The 20724-nt window shown below is 47.0% G+C and overlaps 1 protein-coding gene across 14 annotated transcripts in view; it reads right to left on the bottom strand.

Moving 5' to 3' along the window:
- Window positions 1-20724, bottom strand: part of DHRSX (dehydrogenase/reductase X-linked) — a 343888-nt gene that overhangs the window by 153298 nt on the left and 169866 nt on the right. For all 14 annotated transcript variants that reach the window (XM_089904865.1, XM_089904860.1, XM_089904861.1 and 11 more), the window contains exon 6: window positions 19622-19829. In XM_089904865.1, the coding sequence (XP_089760991.1) occupies window positions 19622-19829 (208 nt within the window). The remainder of the gene's footprint in view (window positions 1-19621; window positions 19830-20724) is intronic.

Below are 20724 nucleotides of genomic sequence, written 5' to 3'. Positions count from 1 at the left end.
TATAACTCTGTGTGTGTGTGTGTGTGTGCGTGCGTGTGCGCGTGTGCTACAGAGTATTACTCAGCCATGGAAAAGAATGACATAATGCCATTTGCAGCAACATGGATGGACCTAGAGATTATCGTACTAAGTGAAGTAAGACAAAGACAAATACCATAATGACATCACTTACATGCAGAGTCTAAAAAGTAACACAAATGAACTTATTTATGAAACACAAACAGATTCACAAACAGAAAACAGAGCTACAGATACCAAAGGGGAAACGGGGGCAGGGATAAATTAGGAGTTTGGGACTAACAGACACACACTATTATATGTAAAGGTCCTACTGTACAGCACAGGGAACTATATTCAAAATCTTGTAAGAACCTGTAATGGAAAAGAATCAGAAAAAGAATATACGTATATATATAAAGCTGAATCACTTTTCTGTACACCTAAAACATTGTAAATCAACTATAATTTTTTTAAAACTGCAAAAAAAAAAAAAAGAACCGGTAGATTAAAAGAACCAGGCAGAGAAGTTCAAGGGATTAGACCTTGTGGTAAGTGAGGGGCTTTGGGGCTACAATTCAATATCCAGAAACCTACAGAACTCCCTCATCTTACTGTCATGACAATGACTTTTCAGGAGCTCATCGCATGTAACACACTTTTGGAAATCCGCTCAACACGCCTAGCCCTGGTCCTTCTCGTGTGCCTCTAAGAGTGTACCATCGTAGGACCCTCAGGTACACACCCAGGCCAGGAAACAACCCCACGGTCACATTTTTCTGGATTCAGACGTGCTCAAAAGGGCTATCTCGGAAGTCGTGATGACAAATATCCCCCGGCACTTATAATCGGGCTGGAGAAGGTTAAAAAGAGAAGTGCAGGGCAAAGCTTCCTTTACTCCACGGAGCCATCTGACAGGCAGAGAAGCTGTGACTTTGAACGTATTGTCTGGAAGACCAACACCTCCCCGTGTGATCTCCCAAGAGGGCTGCGTACCCACCTGCCAAAAACACTGGACATGGCAAAGATGGGACACTGCTGAGGGCAGCCAGGTTAACTGTTCCTTTGATGTTACCAGGTCCCATACTCAAGGAAGCAAGATCCTGGGACCCTACGGTCAAGACATGAGTTGACGAAGACAATCTGAAACATAGGGGCGTCTCCCAGGAGGAGCCTGAAGGTTTGCAAGAAAGTCCGCAGAGGGGAGCACGCGTTATTGGAAAGCCTGTGTCCTCATGTGCCGGGACGGGGTGGGAAGGGGTGGCCATGGGGTCAGGAGGGGTCAGGGGTCATGCCTCTTCGGGAAAAAACATTCATTTCACCGTAGCAACGAGCTCCTTTAGACAGGATTCTACTACTTTTTTATGGAGATAAAGTTATACAATGTTATATGTCAGTTATAAAGTATAAAGCGTATTGATTTGACACGCAGTCTTCTGAAGACTCCTAAGTGTTTTGGGGTTTTTTCCCCAAGTGTTGATAGGGGTTTTTTCATCTTATTTTAGTTGCAGTTTCCAACTTTTAGAAACGCTTAGGTCACCTATTCCACCAGCCCCAAGTCTCATCCTTGTCAATTCGTCAGTGTTGATCCGATGCTTCCTCGCATCTGTTTTTCTGCATATGCCATTCTTTTCAGATGTATTAAAGAAAAAATCCTCCAAAAAAAAAGGATTTACTCATTTTAAATAGGAGACACTGCCTGCACGTCGCACGTGCCCTGAGTCTGTTTTCTGGGAATGGATGTTGGATTTACCTGTCTTCCTGGGGCACTGGCTGTGACCCGTGTTCTGTTTCCACCTCAACTGGGCGTCCTGTGATTCGATTCTGGTGCTGTCCACCCAGAGGTGGCAAAGTCTCTGCATGTTTACGGCCTCGGTTCTCCTTAACTGCGCTCACCACACGTCTCTGGGGTCCTCCTGCACTCCGGACCCACTGACTATAGGTACTGGGGTACCCAGGACCCCCGCAGGGTTGAGGATTTCCAAGAACAACTCACAGAATCCAAGACGGCATCTCCTTGTGATTCCACTTTTGTGATAAAATCCAGATCAGGCACAGCCACATGAAGAGCGTGGGCCGCAGGGTGAGAGCTGGGAGGGTCCCACACATACATTTTCCAGATGATTTTCCATTATACGTTATTACAAGACAGAGGAACTGGTTTTCCCTTTAGTGGTGTCTGAGACGTTCTTCTTAGGATGGATTTACACCTCCTTGGCAAACAGATCCTTCAGTCGGCTCCTGGGACGAGCTTGTTTCGTAAGTCAACCGTTCTCCAGGCCGAGGATTCAGGGGTCCATGCCCAGAAACCCCCTGCCGTGTTTCACCCCCAGAGTGAGTCACCTCCATCAGAAAGACCTGCTTTGTTGCAGCCGCAGGCTCTCCCGCTCCTGGGATTTCCCTAGGATGTGTCCAGCCCTCTCTTCAGACGCTGCTTCTTTTGGGTCCTCCAGCGGGCCTTATCTGGGGGTCCATTTCCCCCACAGGTTGAAAGTCCTCTTGTCTGGGTAACAGCGCTTGTGATCAGCATGTCCAACTAAAATACAAGGATGGCAGTTTTAGAAGATACTGCCTGTGGTGTGCTGGACATGAGCTTGGGATGCCCAAAGGACACAGCACTGTGCCCAAAATTCAGCTACTGTCAGGAGACGGGATTGCAATGGAAATCTGTTGATCATCCTGTTTCTGAAGGAAAGGGACTTCAAAGCACAGACATATACCCCCGTGCACACACAGTCACACGCACTCACACATTTACACCCATACACACACACATTCACTTGCACACACACACAGTCACATGCACACACATATACTGCCATGCACACACATTCATAGGCACACACACATACCCTCATGCACACACTCACACACACATGCATTCACATGCACACACATATACACCCATGCACACAAATACACTTACATGCATGTACACACACTCACCCAGGGTGGCCCTGCCCAGCCAGGTAGTTCTCTGACACAGAAAAGGACAGGAAAAAAAAAAAGAGCTGTTCTTCGTGCTCATGCATCTCACGGAGAATTAATCTCATCCACTTATCCCACTTAAACACATGATAGATGCTGGGCTAAAAACAGCCACCCCCGAGCATTTGCAGAACATTTCCAAGCCCTGGACAGATGATAAAGATAGAAGAAATGAGATTTCATTTGTACTTTTTAATTCCTAAATGTTTTGACAGCTCACGAAATGGACGGTTTTATGCATTTCTTCTTCCCGACATCCGATGTCACTGTCCTAACCCTCACCCATCAGGGTGATGACACATCATGCCTGAGTGAAAGGAAGGAAGTCTGGTAGACGCTGAGATGCACACGTGTGTATAAGCAGGCACACACATACACTCGGTCACATGCACAACACACACTCCCTCCCACGACCAACTTTAACTTTGGGACATTTAGCTACATCCTCTGGAGGAGGGAGTGGCACCAAAGAATTGCGGGTCCCAGGAGCAGGGTTCAATTTCTGCATCACCTCTCACGACCCAGGAGACCTTGCTGAAGCCACCCACTCTCCGTTAGCCTCAGCTTCCTCACCCAGATGCCAGGTGTTTGTGTGGGTGTCTGGCCCCCGATGCTCAGGTTCTGCCATGTGGACCTGAGACCAGCAACGTCCGTGGCGGGTGGGAGATGCTTCTTAAACAGGTGTCCAGTGAATGCATACGTCCTGCTATGGACGGAATGTGCGTGACCCCCGAGTTCATACACTGAAGCTCTGATCCCCGACAGGGTGCTATTAGGAGATGGAGCCTTTGCGAGGGGATTAGGGTTAGACGAGGTCATGAGGGTGGGGCCCCCAGGATGGGATTAGTGTCCTTAAAAGAGAGGAAGATGCCCCAGAGCTCCCTCTCCACCACGTGAGGACACGGCAAGAAGGCAGCATCTGTAAGCCAGGAAGACAGCCTCGCCAGGGACTAATCTGCCCACACCGTAATCTCAGACTCCCAGCCTCCAGAACCTGGAGAAAGAAATGTCTGCTGTTTAAGCTGCCCAGTCTGCAGCGTTCTACTGGGGCAGCCTGAGCTGATGACTACAACTCCCAACTCTATATTTAAACGAGGATGTCTTCAGGTTATCCAAAAAGCATGAAGAGGAAATAACCAGCACACCTTTCCCCAAATCCTTCTGAGCTAGAACCCAACAGACAAAAGAGGTCATGGTACTGGTCCAAGCAGCTTCGGTGGGAGCAGCAGAAACTCCTGCAGCACCTACGTGTGCCAGGCGCTGCCCTGAACACCACGAGGGAATCCTTCTGAAGCATCCCCCCACCCCCATTCCTGACGATGCCTTCGAAACACGTCTCAGAAACATCCACGTGGCCCCCAGGCTGTGCTGGATATTGGAAAACACTTCGTAAATGTTGGCACATTTAATCTGTATTCCAACACCACGGTGTGCACACAAATACAGCCTCTAATTTACAGAGGAGGACACGCAGGGATTTTTTAACATATTAAAAACAACTCAGTTTTATGAATGAACACATATTAAATTCACAGTTCATAGTCTAAATAATGCATTTCAAAAATCCGCTGTAGGATCCTTGATCAAAATAAAGATGACAAGCATTCAGGAAACATCCTTGTTCTGATGATACCGTAATCTGAGGACGGTACCTCCTACAATTTTTAAAATGAAGGCTGTACCTCCCAGGTACACCTGCTGCAGCTCCCAGTACAACTGGATTATCTGTCCCTGTTCACTTGTCATTGCTAGGAGCTCTTCCAAGCATGATGAAGTGTGTTTCCTGGGTGCCATGGGCTGGGAAGTGAGAGTCGGATTCTGAATAGATAACAAGATGCTCTAAACAGTGGTCCCTCTGGGATAAATAACATCTCCCATTTTACCTGCAGCTTAAAAAAAAAAAAAAAAAAAAACTAAGATCCTCTTGGAGACTTGTAAGAAAGCAGAGATGTCTCAAATGTGAAGCCAAACCCCGGTAGGAAACATGGTGGCTTTTATCAGAGGCTTCGGAATCGCTGAAGGACAGACGCACGCCGGGGGCCCGGGGCACAGGGCTGGGGAGAGCACCGCATATTTACAGCTGAAGTTTTTCTCTGCATGAAGCCAAAACGCCAAGAGAGATCATTTAGATAAGAGCCCCCGCGCCCCTGGAGCGGAAAACCAGCAGAGGTGATGGGTCGAGGGCTGGGTACAAGGGCACAAAAACTAAATAAATAAAATAAAATAAAGCGAAGGAAAGAGAGCAGAGGGTGGGGTTCACACTGTGCACAACAGAGCCGCGAGCTGTGTGCGGTGAGAGGGGAACACGAATGCCTTATAACTACATAGTTATCCAGGGCTTTACAGTGTGGCAAATGCTTTCCCATGTATTATGTCAGCAATGCTCACAACAGTCTTAGGAGATGGTATTATCCAGAATTAACAAATTACGAAAATGAGGGGCAGAGAGGACGGAGGGGAGGTGCTGCACGGAACGGCCAGGTCTTGCCTCTTCCAGAGACGCCAACCCTCCCCATCTTCTTCATCAGTCATGATGGGTGCGTCACCCACACCCACGGCCCCGTGGGTCACCTCCTTCCTGCCTGCATGTTTGCAACCACAAATTCCATCTGCACCTCTGGGCTGCACACAGACGCTGAGAGCAGCCCAGCTGGCATCCAGAGGTAGAGACCCTACGGACACACCTCAGGGTCAATCATCCTTCCATCCCCACCTGACAGTTCCCCCGTTTCCTGGACAGCCACCACCATGCACCCCGACTTCCCTGAGTCAGAAACCCCAAATGACCCGAGTCTGTCTTGGTTCACTTTCCATGGGCAAGCAGTCAAGACTGCGTGACTTGGTCTCTAGAATCATTTTCAAAACGAACTCCTTCTGCCCCTCTGCACCGGCCTCTAACCAGACCCCAGGTCCATCCCACCATGCCCTCCAGTCCACGGGCTGCTCTGGAGGCTGGATGCATCTGATCCTACAACATCGCTGTTCTGGGGGGTTTTTTTGAAGTACAGCTGATTTACAATGTTGTGCTAATTTCTGCTGCACAGCAAAGAGACTCAGTTGTACACATAGAGACACTTTCTTTTTCATATTCTTTTCCATGATGGTTTATCACAGGATAGAGAATAGAGTTCCCTGTGCTCTACAGTAGGACCTTGTTGTTTATCCATTCTATATATAATAGTTTGTATCTGCTAATCCCAAACTCCCACTCCATCCCTCCCCCATCTCCCCTCTCCCTTGGCAACCACAACTGTGTTCTCTATGTCTGTGAGTCTGTGTCTGTTTGGTAGATAAGTTCACTTGTGCCATATTTTAGGTTCCACATGTAAGTGAGATAACATGGTATCTGTCTTTCTCTGTGTGACTTGCTTCACTTAGTAGGATCATCTCCAGGTCCATCCATGTTGCTGCAAGTGGCATTATTCTGTTCTTTTTTATGGCTGAGTACTATTCCATTGTATACATGTACCACACCTTCTTTACCCATTCCTCTGTTGATGGACATTTAGGTTGCTTCCATGTCTTGGCTGTTATAAACAGTGCTGCTATGAACACTGGGGTGCACGTATCTTTTTGAATTAGAGTTTTGTCTGGATATATGTCCAGCAGTGGGATTGCTAGATCATATATGGTAGTTCTATTTTTAGTTTTCTGAGGAACCTCCATCCTGTTCTCCATAGTGGCTGCACCAACTTACATTCCCCCCAACAGTGTAGGAGGGCTCCCTTTTCTCCACACCCTCTCCAGCATTTGTTATTTGTAGACTTTTTAACGATGGCCATTCTGACCAGTGTGAGGTGATACCTCACTGTAGTTTCGATTTGCATTTCTCTAATAATTAGTGATGTTGAGCATCTTTTCGTGTGCCTACTGGCCATCTGTAATAACACCACTATTGACATCCGTTATCGGGCGTCCTGGGAGGAGGTCCAGACCCAACGTCTAAGACACTCATGGGGGCTGGGACCAGTTGTCCTGGGGAGAATGGAGATGGGGGTAGCTCACACCATTTGTGGGGATCTGGGGTTCTGATGAGGGACCCAGCAGACAAGGGAGAAATGACAGTATGGCCACCCTCATCTTGAGCTATTTCTGCATCACTGACGGTCCCAGCCTGGTTCAGGCTCCTTGGACCTTAGCCCAGCCTTCAACCCCCTCCAAGGGCTGCACCTTTTGTGTCCTGCGTGCACTACAAGGGCAGATCATTGACACCGTCCTCCTCCTTTCGGCACTCATGAAGACTGCTGAGGAAGCAGGAGTACCCACTGCCTGGTACGATGTTGGGACATACCTCCCGATGCCCTATTAACTGTCTTCACAGCTCTGTGCAGAGAGATGTCACGAGTCTGAAGGACACCATACCCTAACTCCCTGCTCCATGCCTCCTAGGGGAATCCCATCTGAGGTGATGTGATCTTTTTTTTTTTTTCCTAAGGTGTATAGAAAATGGGAGATGTTATTTATCCCAGAGGGAGCACTGCTTAGAGCATCTTGCTGTCTATTCAGAATCCGATATACATTTCCCAGCACACAGCACCCAGGAAACACACTCCATCATGCCTGGCACGTGACGTGCACCATCCTCAGATCACGGTATCGGAAGGAGAAGGATGTTTCTTGAATGCTTGCCATCTTTGCTTCGATCAAGGACCCTACAGTGGATTTATGAAAGACTTTATTTAGACTATACTATAAACTGTGAGTTTTAATATATGTTCATCCATAAAACTGAATCGTTTCTAATGTTAAAAAAAAATCCCTCCATGTTCCCCTCGGTAAACTGGGGGCAGTATTCGTGCCCGCCCCATGGTCTTGGAATACAGATTAAATACGCCAATGTTTACGAAGTGCTGTGCAACATCCAGCATGTCGTGGGTGCCATCTGGGTGTTTCTAAGACGTGTGTCAAAGGCATCATCAGGATGGGAAGGGCTGATGCTTCAAGAAGGATTCCCTTGTGGTGTCCGGGGCAGCACCCGGCACAAGTAGGTGATGCAGGCACCCACCTGAGAGGTGAGTCTTATCAACGTGCCCCAGAAAGGCAGAATCTGAAGCCAATGAGCTTAAAAAGCCACAAGATGATGGTCTGGACACTTGAGATCTAAGGAGAGAGGAGAGCGTATGAATTTCCTCTGGGGGCTCTTGTGAATTATCACAAAATCGGTGGCTCAAAACAGCACAAAGGTATCATCTTCTTCAAATTCTAAGAGGTCAGAAGCACACAGTGAATCTGGGCGAAAATCCAGGTGTGGGCAGCGCTGTATTCCTTCTGGAGGTGTCGTGGGGAGAGTCTGTTTCCTTGCCTCTTTCAGCTCTGAGAGGCCACTGTATCCCCTGGCCCGTGGTCCTCTGTTCCACCTTCAAAGCCAGGAAGCCATGACCTCTGCTTCTGCCATCACTTCTCCCTCTCTGACCCTCAGCCCCCTAACCTCTCTTATGAGGACCCCTGTGATGACCTTGGGCTTCCCCTGGGTCACCCAGCGTCTCCGGCGAGAGGCTGACCTCCAAGGAGCCTGGAGTCATGGATGGTGGGTCCCTATGACATGATGGAATGTCAACTGGGGGTGTCACATGTCTTAAGCTGCTGGGACAGCATGATTGCACTTGGATGCTTGGTCCCCGACAACGGAGCAGCTCAGGACGCAGAGGTGAGAGAGAAGGCTCCCTGGACGTGTGTCCCTGAGGTGCTGAATCAGGCCTCTCAGCCGCTGAGCGCATCCATCCAAGAACCAGACTTTCTGATCTCCTGTCTTCACTGGACAGATTTAGATGCATGGTGAAGGGAACCAACCACGGCCAGCCATATATGTTATTCTGACAAGGGCACACTCCACAGGGGAGACGTGATCGTTTGTAATCGGAGACCTGATAAAGGGAATTTCAAAGGGCTTATTGGACAGCAGCCCCGACCAGGGGACCAGATGTAGTCAGCATTGAAAATCGTGCTTTTTCGTGGTACGCGTTGACCTTGAGGGGGTGGGGGGAGGCAGCCAGGATGACACCCCCAAATGCAAGGGCCCGACGGCCTCTGGGAGATGCAGGTTTTCTGTTTCGGAGCTAGATTTGATTTATGACGCTACTAACTGCTTCCTAGATGCCTGAAGGGCACTCACTCCCTCTGAAGACCTTCCCTGACCCTACGGCACAGACAGATAGAATGGTCTTGATTTGCTTGTAGAAAGAACCAATTAAGCCTCTTATCTTTATGAATGTATCAACCTGCTGGGTTTTTTCAAGGTACTAACTGGTTTACCCAGGGGACCGGCTCTGAATTTGGAATCAAGTCCACGGCTTTTGATAAGGTGTAGAATAGAGGTTTCGGAGTGATAGAAAAGAATGCCATTAAAAGACATAAAGGGACATAAAGACACATAAATCCTCTAGACTCCTCCCCCCCGGCCCCCCAGGGACTGAGGGCACATCCTTGAAGACTTCACACAATGCACGCACGCACACGTACGTGTAACAAAATAATATGTATAATGATGACATACAATCATTATTATAAAGGTGACATCAGAGCCTGCCACTGTCCTACAACTTTTTTCTTTTTACAACTCACATCACTTTTGCTTTATTACCATGGTAACAAATAGGCTTCCACTATGTAATTCTACAGTTTCCATAATTTCCTCTCTTATATATAAAAGCACCATTACTCAGTGCCCTGTGGTTGCACATTTTAAATCCAAATGTCCATGTGATGATCAAAAGATTTTTAGAAAATGATTCGTAGGTGAAAGTTTCACCTCAATGTTGGACCACAAAGAAAGAACACCACATACTCTCTCGGGATGTAGAGGGAGTCCTGGAGGAATAGGGAGTATGTCTAAGCGTGGATGTTTTACTAGCAAAAGAACTTAAAATTTGAAAAATCTGAAAATCCTTTGCTTGAGAACTGAGAGACTAAAAGGTGAGCTGACAAAAAGCAAACTGAAAAGAGTTAATGAAGGTCTAAACGGAGCCCAGGGGAGTAGCTGATTCCTGGAATCAGGAGCATTCCCGAGCTGGAGGAAAGAGATTTAGTAAAAACACATCAAGTCTAACACTGGAAACAGACGATTCTATCGATAGGAGGAGGCTGCCAGAACTAACCACAGAAGAGGAAGAAACCCTCAACCAAGCAATAAGCATGGAAGGCATTTTGAAAGCTGACTTAGAATTCCTTTTCTGAAAACTCCCAAACCCTGAGAGTCTTCAAAGGGAATCGTTCCACTTCTCATGACAATTAGAGTATTGTGAAGCAAAAGGGCAGGAACTAGAAAGCTTCTTAATTCTCTCTCTCTTTTCTTTCTTTTTTTTTTAAACAAATCATCAAAACTTTACCATCCACACTTGTCAAAAAACAGCACAGAAAGGGGATCTCCAGCTCCAGGATAAATATCAATAAACAAGTGCTCAGTGAAGTCGCTGGGGAACAGAATCCCACAGAATAAGGCTCCACGACGGTCAGAATCATTCGAGAAATAAAGACCACCGCTTCTAGGAAATGTACTGATCCACACTACCCACAACAGGGAGGAAAGGAAACTAAAATGCAGTCCTCTCTCTAGGTCAGAGCCAGCCAGCTTTGTCTGCAAACGGCCAGGTAAGAAATACTTGTGACTTCTGTGGGCTTTCCGGTTTCTGCTGGAACTACTCAACTCTGCCTCTGTAACATGAAAGCAGCCACGTGTGCCAATAAAACTTTATTCTCAAAACCATGCAGCCAACCCACAGTTGCCTAACCCTGTGCCCCGCAGGTCAGGTTTTTATAAAATTAAACTGATACTTTATTTTTTAAAAAGTAAGATAGGAGGACTTCCCTGGTGGCGTAGTGGTTATGAGTCTGCCTGCCAATGCAGGGGACACGGGTTCGAGCCCTGGTCCGGGAAGATCCCACATGCCGTGGAGCAACTAAGCCCATGCGCCACAACTACTGAGCCCGTGCGCCACAACTACTGAAGCCCGTGTGCCTAGAGCCCGAGCTCTGCAACAAGAGAAACCACCGCAATGAGAAGCCCGGTACCACAACGAAGAGCAGCCCCCGCTCGCCGCAACTAAGAGAAAGCCCACGCGCAGCAACAAAGACCCAACGCAGCCAAAAATAAATATATAAATTTCTAAAAAAAAAAAAAGTAAGATAGGAATGATACACAACATAGCATACGATAAAGTATAATATACAAATGATAATAGGTATAAGTATTCTTCAGAGAGAAACATTAGATGTTTTCCCTTCAAAATAACAAATTAGCTACCAGGACAAATTATACATGAGCTACTATTTAATTGCCTAGAGAGTAGATGGGGACATTTTCAAAAGCAGCACACAGTCAAAGGAGACAGTTTGATCCATATATGCAGATTAAATAAGCATTTGGCTAAAAAAAAAAATTGAGACTGAAAATCTATTAGAAAGTAGAAGATGTCAGGGATGGAATTGGTAAAATCACGTTTTTTCTATTCTTTTTTTGTTGTTTTTTTAAAATGAAATAGACATTTATTTTCTTTAACATTGTCTTCTTATATTTTGAAATTATATTTCCATGTTCCCACATACAATGAATCATAAAGCCATCACCACAGTCAGTACAGGCTCAGAGTATACTGAACATTGTTATCAGTGAGGCCGTTATAATGTGATTCTTCTGATAATGTGATAGAAATTTTGGAACTCAATATTTCTTTTTCTTTATAAATTTATTCATTCATTCATTTATCTTTGGCTGCGTTGAGTCTTTGTCGCTGCATGCGGGCTTCCTCTAGTTGTGGCGAGCGGGGGCTACTCTTCTTTGCGGTACACGGGCTTCTCATTGCAGTGGCTTCTCTTGTTGTGGAGCACGGGCTCTAGGCGCATGGGCTTCAGTAGCTATGGCACGCGGGCTCAGTAGTTGTGGCTCGCGGGCTCTAGAGCACAGGCTCAGTAGTTGTGGTGCACGGGCTTAGTTGCTCCGTGGCATGTGGGATCTTCCCAGACCAGGGCTCGAACCCGTGTCCCCTGCATTGCCACGCAGATTCTGAACCACTGCGCCACCAGGGAAGCCCAGTATTTCTTAATATATCAAAATTACTTGGGAAGGAATAATGTCCCTTGAATAAATAATCTTCCATATAAGTATGTGCATCTAGGAAGTTATAAATCAATATGCATTCCACAAATGATTTATGCCACATACTCCATATATATGTATGCATGTATACGTACGTGTGTGCAGACATACAGATATACATGTATCTATTTTTTTGTTTCTCCATTTTTTCAAAATATTTTTCTCCTATGTTCCAATATCTTTGGTTATAACCATACAATATTACTTTCTTGTATGTTCCTGAAGCAGAAAATACAAAGGAAAAAGTATCGGCAACATACATAACGGATACAAATCAACAGCCAGAATAAAGAACAGAGATGAATCCAAAACACAAAGGCTAAACACCCCCTAGAAAAACGGGGAAAAGGCATTTCCCAGAAGCCAGCGTCCAGATGCCAAATAATCCCACGGACACCGTTCAACCACAAGGATATTGCGGAAAATGCAAATGCAAATTAAAACACAGCAAATGCCATTTCCTGCTCCAGGACTGAAGAGCTCGGCAGTGGACCCAAGCTGGCAAAGACTGAAAAATCCAGCACTTAACGCATATAATGAAGATGTAAACCACTGGGAATTCTCAGTACCTGCACTGTGCACTGGGAAAACCAAATGGAATTCCCAGGAAACGTGAACATGTGAGAACCTTCTAGCCTTAAAATGTCACTGCCTGTGATATTCCCTAGAGAAAGTGAGATGTGGCGATCCGTGGAGGACCCATCACGGCAAAGCTGCGGTAACAGCAAAGAACCGGAAAGAACCCAAGTGTCCTTGACCCTGAGAATGAATCTGAACCATGATGTATGTGCAGGTGGATGACTTCACAGGGATGGAAAGCAATAACCTACTTCTACATGCAGCAACATCGGCAGATCGCCGACATTTAATATTAAGTGCTTTGGGGTAAACTGTGACCCCTCAAAAGACATGTTGCAGCCCTAGTCCCTAAACAGGACTGTATTTGGAAATGCGGTCTTTGCAGCCATGAAGGCTCTGAGATGTGGTCCTCCTGGATGAGGTGGCCCTACATCCAAGGGTCCTTCTAAGAGACAGAAGAGGAGAGACCCAGACACAGAGGAGAAGCCACGTGAAGACAAGAGGCAGAGACGGGAGGGACGTGGCCACGAGCCCAGGGATGCCTGGAGCCCCCAGAAGCTGGAAGAGGCGGCAAGGACCCTCCCCTGGAGCCTCTGGAGGGAGCACGGCCCTGGGACACCTTGACCTCAGACGTCTGGTCTCTGGGACTGGGGGAGGATGGAGGTCTGTGGTTTTAACCCATCTGATTTGTGGTCATTTATTATAACGACCCCGGGAAACAAATTTATGGTGCAAAGGAAGTAAATCACAGACATTACTCTACTTATGTCAGGATGAAAAAATGCAAAATTAAATTTCAGAGACACACCCATGTAATGAGAAACAGGAGAATGGGTGACACCACGCCTGGGATAGGGGTTACGTCTCGGGGGAGGAAGCAATGTGCATCTGGAGAAAAGCAGGGCGTGGCAGATACTGTGATGACGTGTGCTCATTTATTATTGACTTTTAAATATTTTATTCTGTTGTGTTCAGAGTTTGTAATATTTTTAATAAACCCTATTCAGAACCGAAACAAACATCAGCATTTCATGAAATAATTAGGAATAAATGCAATAAATATATGGGCATTTATGGAGAATTAATAAGGCACCTCTGAAAAGCTCTAAGATTTTGATCACCAGTTCCCAACTGTGGCTTTTCCAAGACCAACAAGCAATTCTGCGACTCCAGCTGGGTGTCCTACGATTCAACTCCATTCTGACACGCCTACCTGGAGGTAGCCTCAGACCCCACAGGTGAAGGGCTCAGTCCCCCAGGACTACCCCTCCGTCTACCACAACTCCGATGCCAGGTGGCCACCTGTGCTTCGGACCAACCGGCTATAGATGGAAGGTTGCCATGACCCCTCCTGGGGTTCAGTTAATTTGCTAGAATGGCTCGCAGAAGTCAGGAGATATTTTACTCACTAGAGCACCGGTTTATTGTAACAGCAGATAACTCAGGAAAAGCCAGATGGGACAGATGCAGAGGGTGAGATCTGGGGAGGGGGCAGGGGACCCCCAAACCCTCTCCAGGCTGTCACTTTCCTGGTACCTCCACGTGTTCACGAACTAGGAAACTATTTGAACCCTGACCTTTGGGGGTTTTATGGAGGCTTCATGACACAGGCACCATTGATTAAATTATTGGCCATTGGTGATGGATTCAACCCCCAGCCCCTCTCCCCCTCCCGAGACGTCAGGGGGTGGGAATGAAAATTCCAACCCTTTAGTGCTGGCTGGTTTCCCTGGCAACCAGCTACCATCCTTGAGTGAGTTCCAAAGGGCACACCTCATGAACATAACAAGAGACACCTTTCAGGCTCTCCACACTTGGGAAACTCCAAGGGTTTTAGGAGCTCTGTGCCAGAAATGGGGACAAAGACCAAGCACATATATTTCTAATTATAAAGCACAGTATCGCAAGCAACAAGAAAGACGTGGTCAAAACCAGAGATGACCTATATTCAGACAGACAGCAGCTCTGTCTGAAATCCTGAATGAAATCAAAAATCCTCCCACCGAGGGGATCTATGTACACGTAGAGCTGGTTCAGTTTACTGTATAGTATAAACTAACCCAATCCTATAAAGCAACCATACTCCAATAAAAAAAAAAATTCCCCCTCCCAAAGTAAGTTTTCTTACGATGATTATATCGGTTGTGAAAAGATGACCACCAAAATGTACAAAATACGTGAGCAAGTGACTATACAGGAGACCCCCTCCTCCTACATGCTGTTTTCCTCGATTTGCAAAATCATCTAAAAGGTGGTCTGGAAAGATAATCAGTTCAGAGTCAGGAAAGGTAGGACAAGAGAGTGATGGTGTAGATAAAAGTAAATTCAGAACAGACGGAAGCAAGGGTAGGTTTCTAGGAAACCCCTTTAGTAAGCGTCACAGTTGGCGGTTTTAGGAATCCTCATGGTTTGCGGTCAGCAGAGAAGGATGGACCCTTGGACACAGGGCCCCCAGTTTGAACAGGAATAAGCACCTGGGGTCTTCCTACATCACCCCCTGCGGACATCACCTAGGCTAAGGATTCAGTTGTTGCCACAGGTAAAAATACTGGAGGGGAATTTCTAATCACGTCAGCCCAGAAACCATGAAAGTTAAACAACAGAACAGTTTACAACAAGAAAAAAAAACGTTAACCCCTTGACTCATTCTGGCAAAAAAGTACTTTCTCTAAGACCGAAGGCACAAGGATTCTGGGGACCAATCGTGGAAGATGAAACGAGTGATTATGTCCCTAATACACAGAGAAGCTTTTTCTGCATCATCACCTCCCCTCCGCAACGCACACACACAGATAAGTGCCCCCACAGGACAAGAGCCAACAATTCGCACAAGTTGTCACATGCACAAAGGGAAATTCGATTTTGAACGGAACCACAAAGGGGAACCGGGTGATTCAGGAGAGGTGGGTTTTGATGGCCTGCTGACGAAGATGTAATTACAGCTGGTGCTGGCTGGATGCCGGGGCCCGGTTGTAACTGTTAATTCATACTTGTGAGAATCTGAGTTCCACGGGTGGCCCCAAAGGCTGCACTGAGGAGAGCCCAGAGGTGCAGAACTCAGGGCGACCACTGCCATTTATGGCTTCCACCCTCCCCTCCAGGGCTCTGGCGATCACCGTTTCTAATCTCTGCGACCCCGTGATGAGGAAGAAATGAATATGGTCCAGCCGCCAAGACTGTGAAAGCCGATCAGCACCTCCCACTGAAAGGTGACGGTCAGAGGAAAGAAAGACGTAATCCTAACAAGGAGCCAGACACTGTCCTGTAAACATACCATCTCACTGCTAACAGGAAAAAAAATGCAGGGTTAAATGGGACCACAAATGGTCTAGGGGCAAAACACTAGAAAATTATCAGCAGAAATGTGTTGTGGGAATTTGGGTACCACATTTTAAATGTGCACAGCCTCTAGATAAACAAACTCGCTTTTAAAAATTTATCCTAAAAGAATAATCACTCAAAAGACCTAAACAGACATGTCTCCAAAGAAGACATACAGATGGCCAACAGGCACATGAAAAGATGCTCAACATCACTAATTATTAGAGAAATGCACATCAAAACTACAATGAGGTACCACCTCACACCCATCAGAATGGCCATCATTAAAAAGTCTACCAACAATAAATGCTGGAGAGCGTGTGGAGAAGAGGGAACCCTCTTGCACTGTTGGTGGGAATGTAAACTGGTGCACCCACTATGGAGAACAGTATGGAGGTTCCTTCACAAACTAAAAATAGTTAGCATATGATCCAGCAACCCCAAATATCTGGAGAAAACTCTAATTCAAAAAGACACATGCACCCCAATGTTCACTGCAGCACTGTTCCCATAGCCAAGACATGGGAGCAACCTAAGTGCCCATCGACAGTTGCATGGATAACGAAGATGTGGTGCATATACACAATGGAATATTACTCAGCCATGAAAAAGAATGAAATAATGCCATTGGCAGCAACATGGATGCAACTAGAGATTATCATACTAGGTGAAGTAAGGCAGACAAAGACACATACCATATGACATCACTTATATGTGGAATCTAATTTTTTTTAATGATACAAATGAACTTATTTATGAAACAGACTCAGACATAGAAAACAAACTCATGGTTACTGAGGGGGAAAGGCGGGAGGGGGGGACAAATTAGGATTTGGGAATTAACAGATACACACTCCTATATATAAAATAGATAATCAACAAGGACCTACTGTAGACCACAGGGAACTATATTCACTACCTTGTAATAACCTATAATGGAAAAGAATCTGAAAAAGAATATCTCCCTCTCTCTCTATAAAATATATACATATAACTGAATCATTTTGCTGTACACCTGAAACTAACACAACGTTGTAAATCCACTACACTTCAATAAAAAGCAAAAAAAAAACAAAAATAAAAAACAATGTTTATAAAGAAAAGCAAGAAATAATCACAGAAACACCAATGTGTCTAGGGGCACGGGGCCTCCTTGGGCAGGTAGGTAATTTCATCCCTATGCTTCCAGTGTGGATGGTAAAATAACGACAACCATGGTCTTTATGGGCCTCACCGGGTTACTTGGGGATTAACTGTATATAAAGGAATTATTTTTAGCTTGTAGCTCATACAGAGGGCGACAGACTGGATGTTAATTTTTCTTACGATTATTGCATTTATCAGGGTAAAACGGATAACAACCTAACTGCACCAGAAAGGAAGTTTGATCAAGAAAGAGATACCCGAAAGGGCAATGTAGGGGGAGAGGATTAAGAGGTCCAGACCGTTAGGCATAAAATAAGCTCCAAGGAGATCGTGTACAACACCCGGAATATAGATGATATTTTCTAATAACTATAAATGGAGTCAAACGTTAAAAAAAAAAAACAACCCAGAGACCCCTGCATACTAGATTGTCAGGGCTCACTCTACATGGGCAAAATGGAGCAGGAGGGACACCAAAACAGAAACACGGGGAACCTTTAATCGGAGGGATTTGAGGGGCCTGGCGATCATCATTTCTCACTTCGGCATCATTTGAGCCATGGCCGTGGCGGCAGGCACACGTCACCAAGCCTTCTGTGCGTCCCCAGCTCCTACTTCCTGGCCTCACCCCCTGTGGTCTGGTTCACGTGTACTGTGAGAGCCCGCCCTTCGCCCCGGCATCCGGCCATGGCTGTGCTGTGCCCTGGGTGTCCGATGCCCCGTGGAGAGGGGTCTGCTGAGGTCCAGCGGGGCCCAGATGAGTCCTCCAAGCGGCCTTTGGTGGGACTGAGACTGACATGTCCACACGGCTGGATATAAAATAGAGAGCCAACAAGGCCCTACTGTAGAGCACAGGGAACTCTGCTCATTATCTTACAATAACCTATAATGTCATGGATGGACCGAGGGATTCTCATACGGAGTGAAGTAAGTCAGACAGAGACAAATACCGTGTGGTATCACTTATATGTGCAATCCAAAAAAATATCACAAGTGCAGGGGACACGGGTTCGAGCCCTGGTCTGGGAGGATCCCACATGCCACGGAGCAACTAGGCCGATGAGCCACAACTACTGAGCCTGTGCGCCTGGAGCCTGTGCTCCGCAACAAGAGAGGCCGCGATAGCGAGAGGCCCGCGCACCGCGATGCAGAGTGGCCCCCGCTTGCCGCAACTAGAGAAAGCCCTCCCACAGAAACGAAGACCCAACATAGCCGAGAATAAATAAATTAATTAATTAAAAAAAATAATAGAGAAACATGGGTCTTAATGAGATGCTAAATATGAAAAGAGTGTATATGTTTTATATTCTGCAACTTTTTTTTAGTTAGGAACCAATAACAATTGCTTACCTAATCCAGGTATTTGCAATTAAACCATGAGTTGCACGTCAGACACCTATTCATTTCCTTCTGCATTAAAAGTTATCAGTAAATCGGGGATACTTAGAAGGTTTTAATAAGTCATCTTCCTTTCTTTCAAAAGCTTGGACTTTGTAATGTATTTGTTATCATAAAATACCTGACAACTGGTCTGTCTCATTTGGATGTTGCAAGAATAAAATCAAGATAATATTAAAAAAAAAAGATGACACACATGAACTTAATTACAAAATAGAAACAGACTGACAGGCTTAGAGAACAAACTTATGGTTATGGGGGGAAGGATCGGGGGGAGGGATAGATCGGGAGTTTGTGGTTAGCAGATGCAAAGTCTCACAGGTAGAATGGATAACCAACAAGGACCTGCCGGAGAGCACAGGGAACTCTACTCAATATTCTGTAACAACCGAAATGGGAACAGATCTGAGAGAGTGGACACATGCATATGCGTAACTGAATCGCTGCGCTGTACCCCTGAAGCTCACACCACGCGGTTCATCAACTGTACACCAACAGAAAATAAAAAGAGAAGCAAAGCGCTGTCCAAGGAGACACCGGGCGCAGGGCGGCGCAGACACAAGCAGGAAGCACACGCGATTATTCCCGAACCGGAGGGAGGCCGGAGGGGAAGACACACGGCTTTCACTTCTCGAGGCAGACGGGTGTGCTTCCAACGCCCTTCAAGAGCGCGCAAACCAGGGCCAGGGAGAGCCCAGAAGGACAACCCCAGATGTCGCCTGCTCTTTCAAGACATGACCCTCTGAGACCCATCAGCCCCGAGTCAGACACGCTCGCTAATGACCAGGGTCCTTGGGAGCAAATGCAAGCCCGCCGCCGGCCTCTGACCAAAATCGATTTTTCTCCTTTCCAGCAACAACAAGAACAAAAAAATGCCAACACTCGCGTGGATACACAAGGGAGGGTTCTGCCTCTGTGCTTCTTATCTCGGCAATGGGACCACGGGCTCCCAGGCCACGAGGATTCTCATCGTCCTGAGGACCGCCCCCCCGGCCCCGGGCACGAGTACAGAAAGCCCAGCCCCTTCGGGAAACCAAACTCTGCCCACGTGGGCTCGGAGCACACAAGCCACAGCGACACACCCGACCACCGCAGCCTTACCTTGAATAAGCACCAGCCGAACAGCTTCTTAATGAGCCGTGTGCCCCAGAAGACGTGTCTATACAGGTCGGTGTCCACCACGCCGGGGTCGGCCACGTTGGCGGTCACGGGGCTGCCCGTGGCCTCCAGCAGCGCCTGCAGGTGGTAGGTGAACAGCACCAGGGCCAGCTTGCTCTGGGCGTACGCCGCGTGCGGCGAGTAGCTGCCGCTGCAGAAGCAAAGCGGGAGAGGGTGTGAAATGCAGGCGTCTGGCCCCGATTCTCCCCTCGCCCGGCCGGCAATCTCCAGCTACAGGCTGAGGGCAGCTACACACGCACCTGAGTTCAAGTGTGTTACGAGAATCGTTTCCATCTCTGAGAACTGACTGCGTTTTGCTCTCCTCCGAACGCTCAGCGCTTGGGAAACAGGCCCTGCACGTGTCCCACTCGGACGCAGCCTGTCCATTTTAGCTTCCTATCGTTGCAGATCATGTTATGGGGGGCACAACGTGTTGACAACCCGGGATGCCTCTCTGGCAAAACACATCGTTTCTCATTCCTTAGGGCTTAGTCACTTTCTTCAGGCCCACAGCTCCTTTTCCTGAGTTTTATGGGATATGAATACAGCGCCACCTGAGCTCCTTCTTCTGGTGGGATGTGCCCCATATTCTATGTTACTTTCACTCTTTCAACCTCAGAGGTGTCTCCTAAGTTGGGAGAAAATCCATCCATGGAATTCACCCTCGTGGGAGTTTCACACAAAGATGAAAAGAAGGAAATCAGAGTCGTCGCGTGAAACGCAGAGAAAACACGCTTTGGAATTCAACGGACAAAGGCTCTTCCTAAATAGGAATTAAAAATTGCAATAAATGGGGACTTCCCTGGTGGCGCAGTGGTTAAGAATCCACCTGCCAACGCAGGGGACACGGGTTTGAGCTCTGGTCCGGGAAGATCCCACATGCCACGGAGCAACTAAGCCCGTGCGCCACAACTACTGAGCCTGCGCGCCACAACTACTGAGCCCGCATGCCACAACTACTGAAGCCCTAGAGCCTGTGCTTCTCAACAAGAGAAGCCACTGCAATGAGAAGCCCGTGCACCGCAACAAAGAGTAGCCCCTGCTCG

The sequence above is a fragment of the Delphinapterus leucas genome, chromosome X, assembly GCF_059928025.1.
Source record: "Delphinapterus leucas isolate spDelLeu-1000000601 "Yukka" chromosome X, BTC_Dleu_Yukka2, whole genome shotgun sequence".
Lineage (NCBI taxonomy): Eukaryota > Metazoa > Chordata > Mammalia > Artiodactyla > Monodontidae > Delphinapterus > Delphinapterus leucas.
Note: the sequence above shows the minus strand (reverse complement) of the source record. Positions and strands in the feature narration are given on the sequence as shown.